This window comes from Plecotus auritus (assembly GCF_963455305.1).
Source record: "Plecotus auritus genome assembly, chromosome: 2".
Taxonomy (NCBI): domain Eukaryota; kingdom Metazoa; phylum Chordata; class Mammalia; order Chiroptera; family Vespertilionidae; genus Plecotus; species Plecotus auritus.
Window position 1 is genome coordinate 65220099 of NC_137771.1, and position 18187 is coordinate 65238285.

An 18187-nucleotide genomic window follows, 5' to 3' on the forward strand; every position below is an offset into this window, starting at 1 on the left:
TAATACTTTTGACATGCTTCTCCTTGGGAGAAAAAAATGAGGACTCTTTAAACACTTCATCAGGGATTTATCAAATTGTAACTGCCGGCGGTTAAATAAAATTGGCACTATTATGGTGGCCTCTGCATGGGAATGGTCAGGGGAAGTGTGGAAAAGGTGCCTGGTGTTGAGGGGTCCGGCCACAGAGCCTGGTTTATGGGAAGTTCTCATGAAAGGAGAAGGGAAGTTTCCTGGCAATGAGAGTTGGACTGGCCTTAAAGTATGAAGAGGAAGATGAGCTAAAATGTTGAGATTGCTGGGCTCAATAGGAAGAAGCTACCAGATGCCCCTACCTTGTGCTGTTTGGTTAGCACCGTGGTCGGCAAACTGCGGCTGGCGAGCCACATGCGGCTTTTTGGCCCCTTGAGTGTGGCTCTTCCACAAAATACCACGGCTTGGGCGAGTCTATTTTGAAGAAGTGGCGTTAGAAGAAGTTTTAAGTTTAAAAAATTTAGCTCTCAAAAGAAATTTCAATCGTACTGTTGATATTTGGCTCTGTTGACTAATGAGTTTGCCGACCACTGGGTTAGCACATCACAAAGGTGATGAGCAGTTTCTAAAGTGTGAAGTCCATATCTGGCCTGTGGGGAGGAGGTAGTTGGCCCTTCAACAGAAAATATCAGAATCTGCGTCCTGACATCCACAGCCTCTCCTACCTCCCCCTCACTGACCCCTTCTTCCATTCTCAGTTTACAAAGACACACAAGCTTCTGTTTTCCACTGGTATGGTACATATATTGTACATAGTATTTTTCAAATTTGGATCCCTTCAAAAGCTATTTATAGGCACACCCAAATGTGTGTCCTCCCCTGCTGTAAGAATGGGAACTTCTGAAGATTCTCACTGGATATGATAAACCCTTTAAGTCCTGAAGGAAATGTGCTAAGAAAAATACTGGACTTGAGGGAAAAAATAGAAAGGTAATAACACCACACCCACCATCAGCACAAACCTGTTTATCGATGTAAGCAGAAGACAGTGAGTGAATGAACCCTGAGTCAATTTGCTCCTCGCCTGTTAAGGACAGCCCTTTTAGGAAGGAATATGTATCTTCTACCCATCTGCCCCATTAAATAGACACCCAGCATTAAAGGAGATAGTTTATAAGTTACATGATACCCGGTCATTTTGTTGCAACAAGTTGCACGCAAGTTATGTCTTCTAATTCAAAATTGGTCTTTCATGAGTCTACAAAATATATGGCACACTTGCTTGGGGTTAAATACTCTGCACAGCCACCAGAGATCCAGCAAATCCTCCTCTTGACATCTGGCTTTCCTTGCTAGTGTTAAGTCCACTTAAAATATTGAGAGCGCCATGCAGGAAAGGCAGGGAAGTCTCTCTTCTATTTTAAGAAAGTTTAACGACCCACCACTAGATTTGTTTTGCGAGCAGGGAACAGGGAGCCAAGGCCCCAAGGCCCCTCTGTACTCATCACGCCCAGACGCAGCCGCGCGGCTGGCTGGTTGCAGCTTTGACCACTGATGTGGGGCCCCTGGCAGCGCCACTGGCTGAACTGTACCCTTTTCATGAGGCAGAGGAATTGAGGTTAACCACACTGCAACCCTCCCACCTGAGGAAAAGGCCTGTTTGTTCCGGAAGGCAAAGCCCAGCCTTCTTAACTAGCTGCTAGCAGTTAACATAAGCGTCCCCCAGGCAGCAGGACGGCTCTAGTCTAGACCAGGAAAGCCGTCAGGATTCCTCCAGGGCCCGACATCCCCAAAGGCGCAGCTCACGCGCCTCACCTGACGGTCACCCTGAAAGCACCCGGTCCTCCCTCGGGCTCCCTGGCCTGAGGCAGAGGACAGGGCAGCAAGGCCAGGCCTCCGCCTTCCAAACTTTCCTCGGCTCTCGAATTCGGAGCAGGAAACACCTTCTTGGCACAGGCAGGTCGCCTTGACGGACCGCCTCCCTGCTTTTGGCCCTCCAGGCGCTTCTCCCCTCCCCCCACCCCCACCCCCACCCCCACCCCCCCCCCTCACCCCCACCTTCGCCCTCTTCTTACCCGCCTGCGCCAAGCAGAACTCAGCCCCCGGCGGACCGGCGGGCGGCCCTCGGCGCGCGCTGACAGCGGGGCAGGCGCCGGGCTGCGGGCTGAACTGCGCTCGCCCCGCCTCCGGTCCCCACCTCCGGTCCCCACCTCCGCCCCGCCGCTTCCCGCCCGGAGGAGACCTTTTCCTGGGAGACTTTTTCCACGTGTCACGAGCCAGTCTCTCGGGGAGGCGGGAAGCAGCGAAGCGGCTCGAGGAGCCGGAGGTGGGAGATGGAGAGGAGGTGCGGGCGCGAGAAGACCGAGGGGAAAGCAGCCCGGGGAAGGGGGCGGCGGTGGCATCTCTGGGAGGGACCGTGGGATGGAGGGGCCCGTGGGACGGAGGGGCCGGTGGCGCGCCCCGGGGTACTGACCTGCGGCCCGACCCCCAGGACAGGGCTGGGGCTGTGTTCAACACGGGCAGGTCCAGCGCCTCCGCTCCGCGAGGCATGGTGGCCCCAGCAGCGCAGGAGAGGAGGCGGGGGCGGGCCGCTGCACCTGCCTCGGCCGCCGCCCCAGCGCCCACGCTCACGTCTCGGTGCCCCGCGCGGCCGGCCCGCTCCGCCGCTTGCTGGTCTGCGGGAGGCAGGACTGGGAGCGGCGCCTCCTAAGGGGTCCGGGCGCCGCTCTCCACTCCGCCCCCGGGCGGCGGGTCCGCGCACTCCCAGCCCTCCGAGCTCCTGCCTGCCTTCATCCCTTCCCGATGTCTCCGTTCTCGCCTGGTTTTCCTCGCCGGCGCATGTGTCCATGCCCTTAGCCGTGTCCATTCAGATGCGTTCAGGACGCACGCGGAGTGCCACGCCGAGTGCTGGACACTGCGATGCACGAAGAAACACCTGGCCCGTTCCCTGTGGGACTTCACATTCGCTGACAAGTTCATTCGTGGCAGCGCGGTGTGTGTGTGTGTTTGTTCTTCTGACGTGCACGGTCTCAAAACTCTGTGACAAGGATCCTGTTTCAGGGATGTTAAAAGTGCTACCCGCACACAGGGGAAAGGAAAACGAATCGCCTTTTGGTTGCGTGGGGCGGCTGGGGCGGCTGGAGCGGCCCCGCGCGGGGAGGGAGTCCGCGTGGCCCCTGCTGGCGCACAGGGACGGCGAGACCCGCACCGCCGAGCCCGGGACTGGCTGAGCCCGGCTCCCGGCTGCAGCCACCGCGGCGCTTTCCTCCGGCTGCACGAAAGGAAGGTGCCTGTGGGAAACCCGACGTGAATCTTAGAGAGGAGAGGGCACCTGACCAAACGCCATGTTCCGCTGAGGGTGGTGTTGACTTGGCAGTTTGGACCCGGCCGGCAGGCTCCTTCCGAGGGCGTCGTCTATGCCTACTCGTCAGTCCCGTGGTAGCGGCAGCTACTGCAAGTCCCGAGTTCCAGGCTGTTTGGGTCAGCAACTGTTTAAAAGGTCCGTGGGGATAGCCAGGGCAAAGACTACCCTGCCAGGTGATTACTTTATGTATGCATCTCCAGATGGAAGCAGATGGGCAGAATAAGGTACATTAAAGCATACACAATGGACTCTCTTTTGAAAATCGCTTCCAATAGGCAAATAGGCAAAGATGTCTTATTTTAGAGCCCCTTTCTTCAGCGGTGCCTACTGGGTACACACAGGCTTGAGGGATCCCGTTTATGTAGTCACAGTCCCCGAAGGTGGGCGCAAAAGCGGTGTGGTGAGGTTCCTTTTTAGAAGAAACCGAGCGGAAATGTTACAGTGATGTTCTTGTGGGGAAAGTGGGGATTCTTGTGGGGAGGACGGGGACTCCTGTGAAGGAGGCGGGCAGTGTTTTGACGGGAGAGTGTTGGAGGAGAAAAGCCATCACGCAGGGACAATCCGATTAACCTCAAAATGCTAGGGCACCACGAGGGACAATCATTCCTTTAGAAAGGGATTGTCAAGTGGGATAACGTTTTTTGTATCAGCACACTTCTCATTATAAGCCCTGGCAATTCTACACAATAACGTACCAGCAAGTAGTTAAAAAGAAAGCTAACTGTTAATATTGCATTTACTAAGAACATTTATCATGTGCTAGGGCTCTGCTTCAGAGACCCGAGTATTTGAGCGCCTACTAGGTAGGAAGATTGATTTACGTGTTATCTCATTGAATGCTCAGCCCTCCGTACTGTCATCTCTCTTTTGAAATGAGGAAGTGGTTTTAGAGAGGTTGAAGTTACTTCCCGAAGGTCACCAACAGAGTGTGTAGTATGCCCAAGATTTCTATTCCCGTGGTTGAGTCTCCAAAACGTTTATTCTCACCACACTGCTACACGGACAAAGACATGATTAACAGGTGCTGCCCTTCAGCAGCTTTCCTGATCTGGAGAAATTTCTGTAAACAATTGCACATCTGTAACAATCTATAAATAGTTGCACAAAGTGGAGCCAAGATGCATGTACATAAATAGCCAAATGCATATGTTATCCACAGGTAAAAGAAAGTAACTTCTTATAGAACCCTGTGGAGGGAAAACAGTTGCAAAAGGGAGCTCCAAGTATTGAGATATTTTAATGTGCAAATGAAACATGTTATTGAAGCCAACTCTGATTTGGTAGGTCTGGAAGAGGACTTGAAGTTTTGTATTTCTAACTAGAAGAAGTTACTGACACTGCTGGTCCATGCTCCACTCTTTAAGTAGCAATATTGAACTTGAGAGTATGAGGGATTTGAGGATGGAGAAGAGGGAAGGAGAGTGAGAATGGAAAATACTTGAGGCGGATGGCTGTGAGTATTACAAAACCTAAAAGACGTGAATTATTGTTTCTAGGTACCTAATCTAACCATTCTGTAAGTTGTGAGTTAGATCACAATAGGCATGATGTTTTTCACTTTCAAAACTCCGTGCTGATGGTACATCCTCGCTCACATTTCTCACCGGCAGTAATGGTCATTGTTTTGTGCTATGCTTTTGTTTCTTTCAAATACCTGTGTTCTGTTCTGTACTGCAAAGTACAAAAAGCTATGCACCCAGACTCAAATCTGTAATGACCAGTAACCACATAACACAAGAATTTTTTGCTCGATAGTGAACTATAACAAGGAATTTTAAATTTATAGACCTGGAGTTTCTCTAGCAGGTTGCCTTCATATGAAAGTTCAATTGATTTACAATGTTAAAGGGGATTTTTTTTTTTTAACTCTAGGACATATAAGACAGGCTAATAGTAAAAATAAAATTAATTTTCTGGCATAGGCTGGCAAGAATAATATTCACTGTGAAGTTTATGTGGAGAAAGTACGAGCAAAATAGAACACTGCTGCCTTTTATTTAATTACTGTTCACATCCTTTCCAATTTTTATTGATGTGCAAGCAGTCTTTGTACATTGTAGTTATCAATCCCTTGCCAGTTGTAGACATTGTAAATACTGTATCTCCTTCCAGAATTCACCTGTCTCAACTTTGTCCATGGTGTTCTTCCTTGGATGGAAGTTCTTAATTGATATTGTGAAACCAACATTAAGAATATTAATCCACATGACTTGTGCTTTTGCAGTCTTAGGAAGGGTTACATTACCCCTAAGTCACAAATCCTTTTCTGCATTTTTTTACATTGTTTTAGTTTTACGCTTCACATCTAAGTCCGTTGTACTTCACATTTGCATGTGGTGAGAGATAGGAAGGCAGCTCAAGTTTTCTATGTAATTAAGTCAATTTTCAGCAAATTATCTTATGAATCAGGGGTTAACAAACCTTTCTTTAAAGGACCAGGCAGCAGATATTTTAGGCATTGGGGATGTACTGTCTCTGTTGCAACTACTCAGCTCTGCTTTTGTAGTGTGAGGGCAGTCACAGACAATATGTAAACAAAAGAGAGTACTTGTGTTCCACATATCACGGAGTATTGTTTTAATTGTTAAATAATAGACTTTATTTTCAGTGCAGTTTTAGCTTCACAGCAAAATTAAGCAGAAAATATAGAGTTCTCATATACTTCCTGCCCCCACACATGCAGGACCTTCTCTACCATCAACATCCCACACCAGAATGGTACATTACTAATGAATCTACATGGGCACATCATCACCCAAAGTCCATACTGTTGTGCAGTCTATGGGTTTTGACATGTATGTAAGGACATGTATCCACCAGTATGGTTTCATACAGAATAGTTTCCCTACCTCCTATAGACTGAATATTTGTATCCCCTCCCACCCTCTACCCCTCCCCCCAACCCCCACCTCCCGCAAATTCATCTGTTAAATGCTAACATCCAATGTGGTGGTATTTGGGAGTGGAGTTTTGGGGAGATGATTAGGGAGAGCCCTCATGAATGGGATTAGTGTAGTTATAAAAGAGGTCCCTTGCCCACTTCCACCATGTGAGAACACAGCAAATAGACAGCTGTCTATGAACCAGAAAGCAGGTACTCACCAAGTACCAGATCTGCTGGTGCCTTGATCTTGGACTTCCCTGCCTCCAGAACTATGAAAAATAATTTTCTGTTGTGTATAAGCTACCTTGTTTATGCCATTTTGTTACAGCTGCCCAAAAGGATTATGACACTGCCCTAATAATCCTCTGAGCTCTGCCTGTTCATTTGCCCCCTCCTTGACAACCCCCAACAACCACTTTTTACTGTCTCCAAGGTATCACCTTTTCCAGAATGTCATATAGGTGGAATTACACCACAGGTAGCCTTTTCCGATTGGCTTCTTCCACTAAGTTATATGCATTTAAGGTTCCTCCATGTCTTTTCATGCCTTGATAGTTCATTTCTTCTTAGCACTCATATTTTATCATCTGAATGTACCAGTTTATTTCTCTATTCATCTACCAGTATAGTTTCATACAGAATAGTTTCACTACCTCCTATAGACTGAATGACATCTTGGTTGCTTCCAAATTTTGGCAATTATGAATAAAGCTGCTATGCACATCCATGGGCAGGTTTTTGCATGGACATAAGTTTTCAACTTACTTGCATAAATACCAAGGAGCACAAATGCTCTGTTGTATGGTAAGAATATAGTTTTGTAAAAAACTGCCCAACTCTCCTCCAAAATGGCTATCCCATTTTTGCATTTCCATAAAAGTTCATGTTGCTCCACATCCTCATCAGCATTTGGTGTTGTTAGTGTTTTGGAATTTGGTCATTCTAATAGGTGTATAGTAGCATCTCACTGTTGATTTATCTTCAATTCCCTAATGCCATATAATGTCAATGACCTTTTCATATGCTTATTTGCCACCTGTATATCTTCTTTTTAAAAAATATATACTTTTATTGATTTCAGAGAGGAAGGGAGAAGGAAAGGGAGATAGAAACATCAATGATGAGAGAGAATAATTGATCAGTTGCCTCCTGCACACCCCCTCCTGGGGATCCAGCTCACAACCAGGCATGTGCCCTTGACCAGAATTGAGCCTGGGACCCTTCAGTCTGCAGGCCAAGGCTCTATCCACTGAGCCAAACCAGCTAGGGCTGTGTATTTTCTTTAACGAGGTGTCTATTCAGGTTTTGGCCCAGTTTTAAATCAGGTTATTTGTTTTCTTCTTGTTGACTTTGAAGAATCCTTTGCATATTTTGTGTAATAGTGTTTATCAGATATGTCTTTGCAAATAGTTTGTCCAGTCTGTGGCTTGTCTTCTCATTCTCTTGATGGTATCTTTTGCATGGTATCTTAATTTAATGAAGTCTTATCTTCCCCCACAGCCCCTTCCCCAGATTGTGCTTGCTGTTGCATCTAAAAATATCATCACCAGCCCTAGACAGTTTGGATCAGTGGATAGAGCATTGGCACAGACTGAAGGTTCCTGGGTTCGATTTCAGTCAAGGGCACAGACCTCGGTTATAGGCTCGATCCCTGACCCTGGTCGGGGTGCATGTGGGAGGCAACTAATCTATATGTCTCTCTCACATCAATGTTTCTCTCTGTCTTTCCCCCTTTCTTCCACTCTCTCTAAAAATCAATGGAAAGATATCCTCAGGTGAGGATTAGCAAAAAAATAAAAATAAAACAAAAGTCATCACCAAACAAGAACATCTTTTAGGAGTTTATAGTTTTTCATTTTACATAGATATCGATGATCCATTTTGAGTTAGTTTTTGTGATGGATGTAAGCTTTATGTCTACACTTATTTATGTGCATGTGGATATCCAGTTGCTCCAGCACCATTTGTTGAAAAGACTATCTTTGTCCTTTGTCAAAGATCAATTGACTATATTTGAGTGAATCTATTTCTGAGTCCTCTATTCTGTTTCATTGATCTATTTCGCTATTCTTTCACCAACACCACTTTCTGGATTACTATGGTTTATTGGAAGCCTTGATGTTGGGTAGTGTTTTCCAACTTTGTTCTTCTTCAATATTGTGTTGGCTATTTGGGGTCTTTTGCCTCTCCATGGAAACTTTAGAATCAGTTTGTCAGTATCCACAAAATATATCACTGGAATTGGGATTGGGATTGTTTTGAATCTGTAAATCAAGTTTGAAAAAACTGACATCTTGATAATATTGCATTTTCTTATCCATGAACATGGAATATTTCTCCAACTAATTTTGTTCTTATATGTCTTTAAAAAGAGTTTTGTAGTTTTCCTCATATAGATCTTGTCATGTGAATTTTAGAACTCAATTCTTGAGGTTCAAATATTACCTAGAGATTTTAATTGCTGTTATATTGAATTTATAGATTAACTTGAAGGGAATTGCATGTTTACTATGCTAAGTTGCCCCATTCATGAATACATTATCTCTGCAATTATTCAGATCTTTTATGTATTGTAATGGAGTTTTTGAAAGCTTCTCTGAGGTCTTGCACATTCTACCTTAGGATAATTGCTGGATAATTTCTAATTTTTGTTCCTATCGTGAATAATTTCTTTATCTTTCTAGAAGCTTAGGAAGTTGTTAAATTGATCTTACATACAACAACCTTACTGAATCTTTTAATTAGTTTTGAAAATTTGTTAATTCTATTATTTTTCTATGTAGACCACCATATCATCAATTAGTTAGAATTTTATCTTTTTTCCCTAATCCATCACCTCTTTATTTATATGTTTTAATTCAATTTGAAAATGGTATGCTGGGACAAAAAGATTAAAATTCAATATTTATTAGATTTTTTAAAGCCTTATAAAACAAATAGAAGAAAATGGTATCTAAATTGTTTAGAGAAAATGTGCATCAACAAAATCAAAATTTTCCTAAAAATAATGGTAACAGACAACACATATTCTACGATAAATATTTTGATGTCTATTAACTCTTTTCCTTGGGATTTCTCTCTTGACTAATGTGGTCAAGAAACAGAAGGCCAGTCTGAATCCTGAACCTTATGGATAGTTCCTTATTTATAGCCCCAATAGAGGGATTTAGCTGTTTCTGGTCCCGCTCTGAGCCATGCAGCCACCATGAACCATTTGCATCAGAATTACCTTGCATGCCTGATAAAAATGAAGAGTCCTGATCTCACCCTAGGACTTGAAAAATAGGAAATCTTTGCTGATATTACCTGCACATCCACAATTTTAATGTGAACCCGCCCCTCCAATTATTCTATGTCTACAAGCTTGAGAATCATTATGTCAGGGGCAGAGAGCAGAGAACCTGACCTCTAGACAAATGGACATCACCAACAAAAGTCTAATAGCCCCCATCTCCTCCTTGCTGCCCGGTCTAGAAACCTGGGAGAAGAAAGGGAGACTTCTATTCTCCATCCCTTCTTACAAGAACCTTGACATTCTTTATGGCACATACACGTAAAAGGAAACCATGGAAACCACTGGCCCATAATTTATCTGCCTGCCCAGAGCAAGCCATTATACTGGTTTGAGGACAGTTCCAAAAAAGTCAGTGCTGTTTCTCTCAGGAAATAGTAGAGATACTCTCTCATGGTCATCCTTCCTAAAAAGCAGGCCCTGAAATTTATCAGGGACCCCCTCCTGCCACAGTAGGAAAGCTTGGAGAATCAGGAGACTCATGAAGGTGCCACGTCACTGGTTTTAATTCCACAGCAGGAGCATGACTTCAGGGCCAAGCAAAACCCCAGGCCCAGCACTGGGTCAGTGGTTTTATGTCCCATGGAAGTATTATTGCTAGTCCAAAAATCTCGCAAGGAGTGAAGAAACGTACTTACCAGATAATAAACACAACTTAAAATTCACGTTGCATTCTAGTAAATTCTGAAAATGATCATAATACAAATATTACAACTAAGGAAAAAACTCACCTAGAGGTTTAGGTTTTTTTTTTTTATTTCTAAAAAACCAAAGGCACTACAAACATAGCTTATATTTGTTATAATATCTCACATTTCAACACCTAGAGTCATTGTTACGGTCTTGATTAAATAAAGATTTTAGTGTCTCAAGGCTATCTTCATTTAGCCCTTAAGCCAAAATAAGAAATTGACAAATTAGTTTCCTTCAAAAAAAAAAAGTTTGCTTTGAGAAAACCTTTATTGCACATCATTGAGTTCATTTCTATTTGAACAAACAGTGCACAAAACAAAGATTCATGTTATGAAAATCCCTGAAACTTCAAATCAGCATTTTGCAAGGATAGAGACTTTGGTTTTATGTCTTTTAAAGGCATACATTTCCCACTTATTTTAAAATTTTGAGGAAAGCTGTTTTATAAAATATTTTAAATGTGAGTTATGGAACCTCTCCCCACAAAACAACAGTTCCCAACCCTAAAATGCTGCTTCTTTCTGAGGCCAAATGTGCCTGTGAAGGGCACACAGTACATCAGTGTTCACAAGACTATGCAAGTACTGATAAAATAATCCTTGTGGGATAGAACATGCATTTGAATGTGCTTTAAATTTTCATAAATGTGTAAGATATTCTTTCAACTTTTTACTTTAACACTGAAGGAGAAAGCTTATACGTGAATTCTAAAACACCGGATCCTCTCCAGAACTATAAGACTCATATAACAGTTGTCCTTCACAAATACTGGATTGTTAGTTAGTGATGGTTGTTTCCTATTCTGGCCTGGTCTTACAAAGCAATGATTACTGGATATACAGCAACATCCTCTCTCAATCACAAGCTGGACCAGTCCAGACAAAGTTTTCCACTGATGATGCAATCAGCACAGTCCAAATCACTGTAAGCAAGAGGTTAAGAGCTAGAGTAAAGAGTGGTATGGAGCCCTGGCCAGTTTGGCTCAGTGGATAGAGCATCAATCAACCAGTGGACTGAAAGGTCCCAGGTTCAATTCTGGTCAAGGGAACGTACTACCTCGGTTGCAGGCTCAATCCCCAGTCCCTGTCAGGGAGATGGGGTGTTTCTCTCTCTGTCTCTCCCCTACCTTCCACTTTGTCTAAAAATCAATGGAAAAAATACCCTCAGATGAGGATTAACAACAACAAAGAGTGGCATAGAAAACACCTTCTAAAGCGATGGCAAAATAAAGAACGAATAAGAAGCCAAAGCTTCACTAATCAAAAGTAGTGTGTGTTTTTTTAAATAAACTCAACATAAAGCTAAAAAGACAATAATTATTGCTTTTAAAATTATAAACCTAATGAGTTCTTAATGAATTATAGCTGTCAATTTGCTCAAAATAATAGTCTTCAAACATACTCCACCAGATCTTAAAATATCCATATAGTTTCCCAACTCAGCTACACATCATATTTTCCTCTAGAGCACAGATAAGCCTGAGAGCTACTTTGTACAACAGCAGAATATAGATCCTGGAGGTTCGTCATCTAATCTGTACTTTCCAGAGTTGGGTAGATCTTTGCACTCTGATATGAATGTCCGAAGTCTGGTCTCTGGAAAGCCATCCTGTTGGTAATGCTGTGCAGAAGAATAAAAATAATAGCTCTCATTAATGAACCCCTTGAAACAGCTTTATTCCTAATTTAAAATAGCTCATTTGGCAAGGGAGGAGATCTTTCTAGAGGGCTAGTGTAGTCACTTCCAAGTATTTTTAGGGAGATGTAGTCGCTAGAGCCACTCGTAGGCTTGGCTAAAGTAAAGTGGGTCGGGGATTCAGCAATGCCCTCCTGGCCTCTTCTTTGAGGCTCTGCTTCAACCCAAAACAAGCATGTTGAATCTGAGTCCCTCTGAGCCCTCCATCCAGGAGCATCCAACCAGTCCTGCTCCCAGTCTGAGAACCTCGCCCTACAGCCCATGACTTGGAAGCCAGTGTGTAGCAGGCACCTTGGCTGGAACCCAGTTGAGGCCACAAGTGGTCCAACTGATGCAGGTTAAGAATGGTGTTGCTGGGAGCTGAGGGGGGTTAGGGGATATACCTATCCTTCCTCAGCCCAGCCCTAAATGCTCCTAAGCTGGTCCAGGTGTCTGAACAAAGATCTGAGTGCTGTGAGGGACCTTTCCAGTCTGCACACCTTTGGGGAGTCTCTCTTCTGGACAGAAAAGCTTGTTTAAGGGCCTCATATTTATATCAGTTTGGGGGTCTAAGACTCTAGAACAGGGGTCCTCAAACTTTTTAAACAGGGGGCCAGTTCACTGTCCCTCAGACTGTTGGAGGGCCGGACTATAGTTTAAAAAAAAAACAACTATGAACAAATTCCTATGCGCACTGCAGGCCCAGGACGAGTTGGCTGCTAAGCAGGACAGGCAGTGGCACCCAGAGGGCTGGATAAATGTCCTCGGCGGGCCGCATGTGGCCCGCGGGCCGTAGTTTGAGGACACCTGCTCTAGAAGGTGCCCTGACCAGAAAGGATCAGAAATAACTTAGCTTTCCCATTTGGAAGTGCTCTGAGCCCACGAAAAGAAGTTAACATCTAAACTATGAGTCTCAAGTTGTGTTATGGAAAGTTGTCAAGTCATGTTACCCTTAGAGATAGTGGATGTCACCTTTAAATAACATATAGTTCTCTGCATGCAGAGTGGAAGGTTTTTAGAGCATTATGGGGAGGGATTTGGACAGGTACAACTACATTCTTTCCCAGTCACCTTGGTGACTCTATAAGCACAAATCTGCCAAGCAAGCAGTGAGGACAGTCAGTTCCTGAAATCTGATTCAGTGAGCATGAAGTCATGGCCCTGGCTTCATGAGCAAAGTTTTCATAATCATCAACTCATAATGCATCAATTCCCAATGGCCTTCTCTTTGTCCCTGGTCCATCACATTTCATTCCGCCTCTCATACCCAGAAAGAAAAGTCCCCAAGTGCAAGTGCCTATGTCAGTAGTGTACCTAACAATATAAGGTTATTCAAAATGTAAGTCTATATGGATGTTTATTCTGCCTTTCCATAGTTCAAAGGGCTTAAATGGATTTTTTAAAATGTCCCTTGTGAATGATAATACAAATCATAACACCTTTTTAAATCAAGTTTCCAACTGGGGAAGGGACCATGCCAAGGAGTAATGAGTTCAGTGACAGCACACTCCAAATGAAGAGGTCAATTTTTCTTTATAAAACTGATTTTAAAAGTTCCCCACCCCAGCAGCACCAGGGCAGCTGGTCCTGAGGTCAGCTGTGGCTGGTTTTGTTGCTTTTCTGAGCTTGGAGCTGAAATACAACTGAAGCCTAGATGTTATTTCTAGGAAGGAAAGGTCAAGGGGTCTAAATTGCATGACCAGCAATATGCTAGGAGAAGAAAAGAAAGGCCACCCTGGGGGCAGGGTCCCACCCTACAATTGTCCTTTGCTAGGTAAAAGACAATATACCTGCCCATTGTCCTCACTCTGCAAACTGTCTATCTAGCTGCCTACCACAGAATGAACTGGGAAAAATTACCTAAAAAATGACCTAAGTGATGTGAGATTAATGCTATCGGTACCTTTTTTTTTCTATATTATTAATACACTAGAGGCCCGGTGAACAGATTTGTGCACAAGTGGGGTCCCTCAGCCTGGCCTGCACCCTCTTGCAAGCCGGGACCCCTCAGGGGATGTAGCAGTGCCGAAGCGGCAGGCGGCCAGGGAGGAGCCCAAGCCAGGGCTGCGTGCAGCTCCACTGTCGCTCATCCTGGCCCAGCTGTGCCTGCTGCCACCACGGCTACTCCCCCTGGGATCAGTGTGCGTTATAGCAACGAGTCAAACAGTCGTTCCAGTCATTCTGATTGTAATGGTCGCTTAGGCTTTTATATATATAGATTATTTCTTCTCTCTCTCTCTCTTTTTTCTTTTTTTAATGACTTTGTATTTTACCTTCAACTTTAAACTTCCATTTATTTCCACGTCCTTTTTCTTTTTTCAACTTCCCTATTCACTTCCAGATCTCTTCCATGTTGTTCCTTATGAACATAGGTCTATTCAACAAGTTACCTAGGAAATTGCAACTAATATTTGTCTTCTCAAATTCAGAGATTTAATTTATGTAGAAATTAAAATTTTCAATTGGATTCATATAAAAGAAAAAGTTCACTCCAAATTCCAGCTTTCTGGAATGCCATCTGCTGTACTCACGCAATACTTACTAATCCTTATAATTTTAATAAGAAGCTTGTACAAAAAAAGCACAATTATGTGAAGACAAAACTTTCAACTTTCTATACTTCTATTTCTCCTTCATTTCTGTTTCTCAGTATCTAAAACTGAAGTCCTTCTTCTCTACCCATAGGTACTATATTTTATTGTCACTCCACAAATTCTAGGAAAATGCTGCCACTTATGGCTACTGATGAGCCTACCTTGATTGTTTCATATGTATCAGTGATCAGTGCAATGAAAAGACTTAAAATCATATAGACAAAGAGGCTGATGAACGTGTAGAGGTAAATTCTGCTAAATAGCCAGACCAAGTAACTTTTTTGGTGCATTCCTGCAAACGTCGCAAACATATCATCTCCATTTATCAGAGAAAAAAGGCACTCGGAGACCAAGTTCAGAGAACGGAACTGAAAAAAAAAGAGAAAAATGCACTTTATTCCATGCTCCTTTCCCTGGGAGACTTCATTCATGACATCATATTAAAAACTAGTGGCCCAGTACACTGATTCATGCATATTGAAAGGAAATTAATTAAAAGAAATATTTTAATATCGCTATTTGCCCTTTCTCTATAATAGAAGTGTCAACCAAATTCACAATCGACAATGACAGCTAGAAACACACACATGAGATTGGCACCAGTGAGAGCTTTATATGTATCACGCATGCGCGAGTCAACTTAGCCTTTTATATATCCTATATAATAAAAGGCTAATATGCAAATTGACCAAATGGCGGAATGACTGGTCACTATGACATGTACTGACCACCAGGGGGCATATGCTCAATGCAGGAGCTGCTCCCTGGTGGTCAGTGTGATCCCACAGGGGGAGTACCGTTCAGCCAGAATCCGGACTCACAGCTGGCGAGTGCAGCGGCAGTGGTGGGACCCTTTCCCACCTCCATGGCAGCACTAAGGATGTCTGACTGATGGCTTAGGCCCGTGGGGGAGTGGGCCTAAGCCGTCAGTCGGACATCCCCTGAGGGCTCCTGGACTGCAAGAAGGCTCAGGCTGTGCTGAGGGACCCCTCAGAGTGCATGAATTTCATGCACCAGGCCTCTAGTATAGAATATACTTGCTTAATTAGACCTGCTTTCTGATGTAGCTAAACTTTTTCCAGCCCAGTGAAGCACTCCAACTTCTCTTTCAGGTAATTGTCAGCAACACAGCAGTATATATCTACACAAAGCAGATTATTACTGTAGATCACGCAGGGAGGACAAAGGGTAAAATATTTAACTGCAGCAGTGTTTGACTATATTCTGCACAGTGAGAAAACCTGAAGTCATTTTCAAGGTCCACCATTTCTTACTTCTTTTCAGTCAGGTCAAGTTTCTAAGCTTTCTAAATCTCCATTTTCTGACTAATGAAAAGAAAATAGGATTCCAACAGTCTCCTATCTACCTACTCGAGGACTTCTGAGAGGATCAAATGAGATGACGCATGGGAAAACGCTTCACAGACATTTGGTTAAAGTGTGAAATGTTTGCACCTGGCTATAAAGTAAGTTGTGTTCCTGGGATGAAGAAACTGCAAGGAGGCTAGTCGTCACTAGGGAGAGGAAGCCAGGTGTTGCTATGTGACATCACTACCTGGCACCCACAGCCACCGTTTCCAAGCTGGGCTGGGCTGTGGGCCACCATTTTGCGCCATGGCAGCATGGGCTGCAATTTGGTGGGCTGTTGCTCCGGGGTGGTGGCAGAGCCTGTGTCCCACTTGGGGGAAGCTTTGTCAGTGCCAGGTCCATGCTGCCATTTCTCTGTAAATGGTCAGTGCACATCATGGCAGCTCCTGCATTGAGCGTCAGCCCCCTGGTGGTCAGTGTGTGACTGGTCAGACAGGTGGAGGGACACTTAGCTTATTAGCCTTTTATATAGATAACTAGAGGCCCTGTGCATGAAATTCGTGAACTGCGGTGAGGGGTCCCTCAGCCCAACCTGTGCCCTCTCACAGTCTGGGACCCCTCGCTACTTACCGCCTGCCTGTTCGCTGCTCCTTACCGCTCAGCTTGCTGCTGCTTAGTGCTGCCGCTGCCGCAGAGGCGGGAGAGGCTCCCACCACCGCCACTGCACTTGCCAGCCGTGAGCCCAGCTTCTGGCTGAGTGGCACTCCCCCTGTGGGAGCACACTGACCACCAGGGGGCAGCTCCTGCGTTGAGCGTCTGCCCCCTGCTGGTCAGTGCATGTCATAGCGACTGGTCGTTTTGCCGGTCATTCCGCCATTTGGTCGATGTACATATTAGGCTTTTATTATATAGGATGTGGCCAGATATGCCAAGTTACCCTTTCAAACCAATAACCTGGAGTAACTACATGCATTTGCTTGGCGATACACACAACATATACAGGCCTACTATTTTTCCTGGGACAAGCAGCTGCTTCTTGATGCTCTGTTAATAGGAGCAGGCTGAATTAGAGGCAGAAAGGGCTTGTCTCAGGGCTTTTGTGAGACAAGCCTTATCCTCCCCTTTACCTTCATGGAAAGAGATCCTTGAAACACTTCTGAGAAACCCAGATCCTAACCATGCATGGTCATACTTCTCGTTTTAAAGTCCATGCCACTTAAGATAACAGCATTATAGTTAAGACTATAACTCTGGTAACAAATATTCCTACAAGTTTCTCTCTATACTACTTTTTAAACAAAATCCCATTTTGAGACACTTTACCTAAATAGCCTGCTCTAATATATACTGATGAATCAAACTGACGAAACTTTACTTCACTGGTGGTAAAAAGGACTTAACTGGCATATTCCACTAAAGAAATTGAGGATGTTGAGTGCATCAATTCTTCTCTCAAGTTGGTCACCCCTTACTGGTTTATACACATGGCAATAGATATACTACCTTCAACATATGAAGACTGAGTCACAAAATAAACAGAGTCCATTTGAAAGAAGAAAGCAAGCCACTGGCACTATTCTAAGAACTTCATGGTCCCAAAGTGACAGGTTGTGGATCAGTACCTTCTCATGGTAAGGTCCCAGCACAATCCATCCGCAGAAGCAATAGCCAAAATAGATCACAGCTGCACAGCAGCAGAACCTCATGACACTGGGCAGCGCTGCCTGAAGGGTCAGGATAAGGAGCTGAGAAAGTACGAGAGGTCATTAGAACCTTTTTGTCCTCCAGCCAAAGCAGCGCAGTAACAGCGAAAGGGAGAAAGACCAGCAGCACTGAGAGCTTGAGGTGTCTTACATTGTACTTGTGGAAGAAACTGAGGTATCGGATGACACCCAGCCACACAAGCAAGGTGGAGGTCCCGAGAAGTATGCTGCAGACATCATAACTTGTCAGACTCTAAAACACAGTGGGGAAAAGTAATCAGAAATTCACATGAGCAAGAACTGTCTATTGGGTAGCTATGCGTTGGTCACTGTTCCAGGGGCTAAGGACAGAGCAGTGAACAGGCAAAATTTCCTCCATTCATGAAGCTTACCTTCTAAGGAGGGGAGAGAGAGAACAGCAATAAATTCATGAACACTTGATACATTAGCTGATGTGCAAAGGAGAAAATTCAGGAGAGGGGATAAGAAATGCGTAGGAGGTTACATTTTAAGAAAGATGATCAGGAAAGGTTTCACTGAAAAGGCAGCACTTGAGCAAAGACCTGAAGAGAGTGAGGAGCAAACCCACAAAATCAAGGGGAAGAGCTTTCCAGGCACAGGAACCTGCAAGTGCCATGGCCCCGAAGCAGAAGGGCACCTGTCAAGATAGTGAGTTTGGCTGGAATGAGCGATGGGGATAGTATGA

The 18187-nt window shown here is 44.4% G+C and overlaps 1 protein-coding gene across 1 annotated transcript in view; it reads right to left on the reverse strand.

Annotated features, from left to right (window-relative positions):
* Positions 1–10244: 10244 nt before the first annotated feature.
* MCOLN3 (mucolipin TRP cation channel 3) overlaps positions 10245–18187 on the reverse strand; it is a 34136-nt gene continuing 26193 nt past the window's right edge. The window contains exons 10-13 of the mRNA XM_080655499.1: positions 17633–17734; positions 17401–17523; positions 14633–14839; positions 10245–11823 (exon numbers count right to left, since the gene is read on the reverse strand). Of these exons, the coding sequence (XP_080511625.1) occupies positions 11689–11823; positions 14633–14839; positions 17401–17523; positions 17633–17734 (567 nt within the window). The 3' untranslated portion in view covers positions 10245–11688. The remainder of the gene's footprint in view (positions 11824–14632; positions 14840–17400; positions 17524–17632; positions 17735–18187) is intronic.